We start from the raw sequence: 1,437 nt of genomic DNA, 5'->3' as shown, positions 1-1,437 counted from the left end.
CGCCCTAACCGGTGAGCAGGATGTTCGAAAGCAACATAGTCCCCAGCGCGATAGCTCTGGGCGCCTCGGCTCACGCGCCCTGCGCACGACAGGGAGGAGACGGAAGGGGCGGGCAGGGCAAGCGCCGGCGGCCCAGAGGTCCTCGAGTCCTTGCACGGCGCTCCCGACCCACCTCCGCGGCCAGTCGCCGACCATTGGTTACCTGGCCTTCTATGACACGCTTCCATAGCATGGTCGGAGGCAGGGGCACAACTCGGGTTCGCGCTTTGAGTCAGGCAGTGCGGTGGATGCCTAAGTCACTCACTCCTGTGGTGGTCCCCGCCTTTCGGGCTGCGACGCGGAAGCGCCGACCACTCTGGAAGGTCCCCGGGAGGCGGGACCTCTGGGAGGCTCGGCGCTGAGCCCGAGTAGGACCAGGTGGCTGCCCTTCCATCTAGAGCAGAACTTGGGTTCTTCCGCTCCTCTCCATCCACGAGGGGATGCAGCTCCCGCAAAGTAAGGCCGCCGCGACTGCGGTTATTCTGTAATTATGTCTTAGAGACGCGAGTCCAGCTCTGCCCTCACGAGCTCTCGTCGCTCCTCCTCCCGACACGCCCATCCCATCTGGGGATGAGAAGGATGGGGGTGGAGAGCCCCGGCCTGCTGCAGGGACATGCCATCTTAGCCTAGCTCCCCGCTGATTACAGGATTACGTTGGACGAATGTCTGAGTTTGCTATGCCCTGTGCAGTGTGTGGGGTGGTGGTAGGTCTGCTAGGAATAGTCTTGAAGGTCTCTCCTACCTCTGACGTCTTATTTCAGGAACCTGGCATCAGGGACAGTTATCTGCTTTTTCAAGGAGGTAATTGTCAGTGTTGTCTTCAAGAAGCGGTTAGAGTCCTGATCATAACCATCTCATGAGCGTCTGCATCTCTTATTTTGAGCTCCCAACTATATTTCCTCGAATATATTTTTTCTACTTACTACCCTTTTTTTTGAAACTTCCAAGTCTCTAATCGTGAATGATTTTAGAGGGAAGGATGAACGATTTGTTTTCTAGTGTATGGGAGTGTTTACAGGCTACGTGGGCCTCCAAAGTATAAAATAGTCCAATAAACTTTCCAGTGTATAGGTTTGTAGGCCTTAAAACAAAACTTTTCTTGTACCTTACTTAAGTTTACATAAGCATTTAAGAATTTGAAAACACAGTAGAAAAACAATGTTGCCAAGAGTTTTCTAATAACATGTTCGAAGAAGGAAAACAGTTATAGAAAAAATTTAGAAAAAGATTTAAAATTTTTGTCCAAAGTAAGTGATTAGTTTAAATTCACTATTTTTCTTTTGTTAAATTTTGGAAATGAAGAATGTAACTAATTTGATATAAAGAAAACATTAATTTCAGTATAAAAACTCAAAATTGTCTAATTTTTTCTTAATGACAAAAGATAGGTGCACAAGT

At 48.6% G+C, this 1,437-nt stretch overlaps 2 protein-coding genes across 2 annotated transcripts in view; one reads left to right on the top strand and one right to left on the bottom strand.

Moving 5' to 3' along the window:
• Window positions 1-116, bottom strand: part of TAF9 (TAF9 RNA polymerase II, TATA box binding protein (TBP)-associated factor, 32kDa) — a gene marked incomplete at its 3' end in the record, with an annotated part of 4,548 nt that extends 4,432 nt beyond the window's left edge. Inside the window, exon 1 of the mRNA XM_008575647.1 lies at window positions 10-116. The remainder of the gene's footprint in view (window positions 1-9) is intronic.
• Window positions 21-1,437, top strand: part of RAD17 (RAD17 homolog (S. pombe)) — a 41,550-nt gene continuing 40,133 nt past the window's right edge. Inside the window, exon 1 of the mRNA XM_008575648.1 lies at window positions 21-362. Coding sequence (XP_008573870.1) covers window positions 21-362 — 342 coding nt within the window. The remainder of the gene's footprint in view (window positions 363-1,437) is intronic.

This window comes from Galeopterus variegatus, unplaced genomic scaffold, assembly GCF_000696425.1.
Source record: "Galeopterus variegatus unplaced genomic scaffold, G_variegatus-3.0.2 Scaffold1221, whole genome shotgun sequence".
In the NCBI taxonomy this organism is placed as follows: Eukaryota; Metazoa; Chordata; class Mammalia; order Dermoptera; family Cynocephalidae; genus Galeopterus; species Galeopterus variegatus.
The sequence above is the reverse complement of the archived record's forward strand: the minus strand, read 5'-3'. Positions and strand labels throughout refer to the sequence as shown.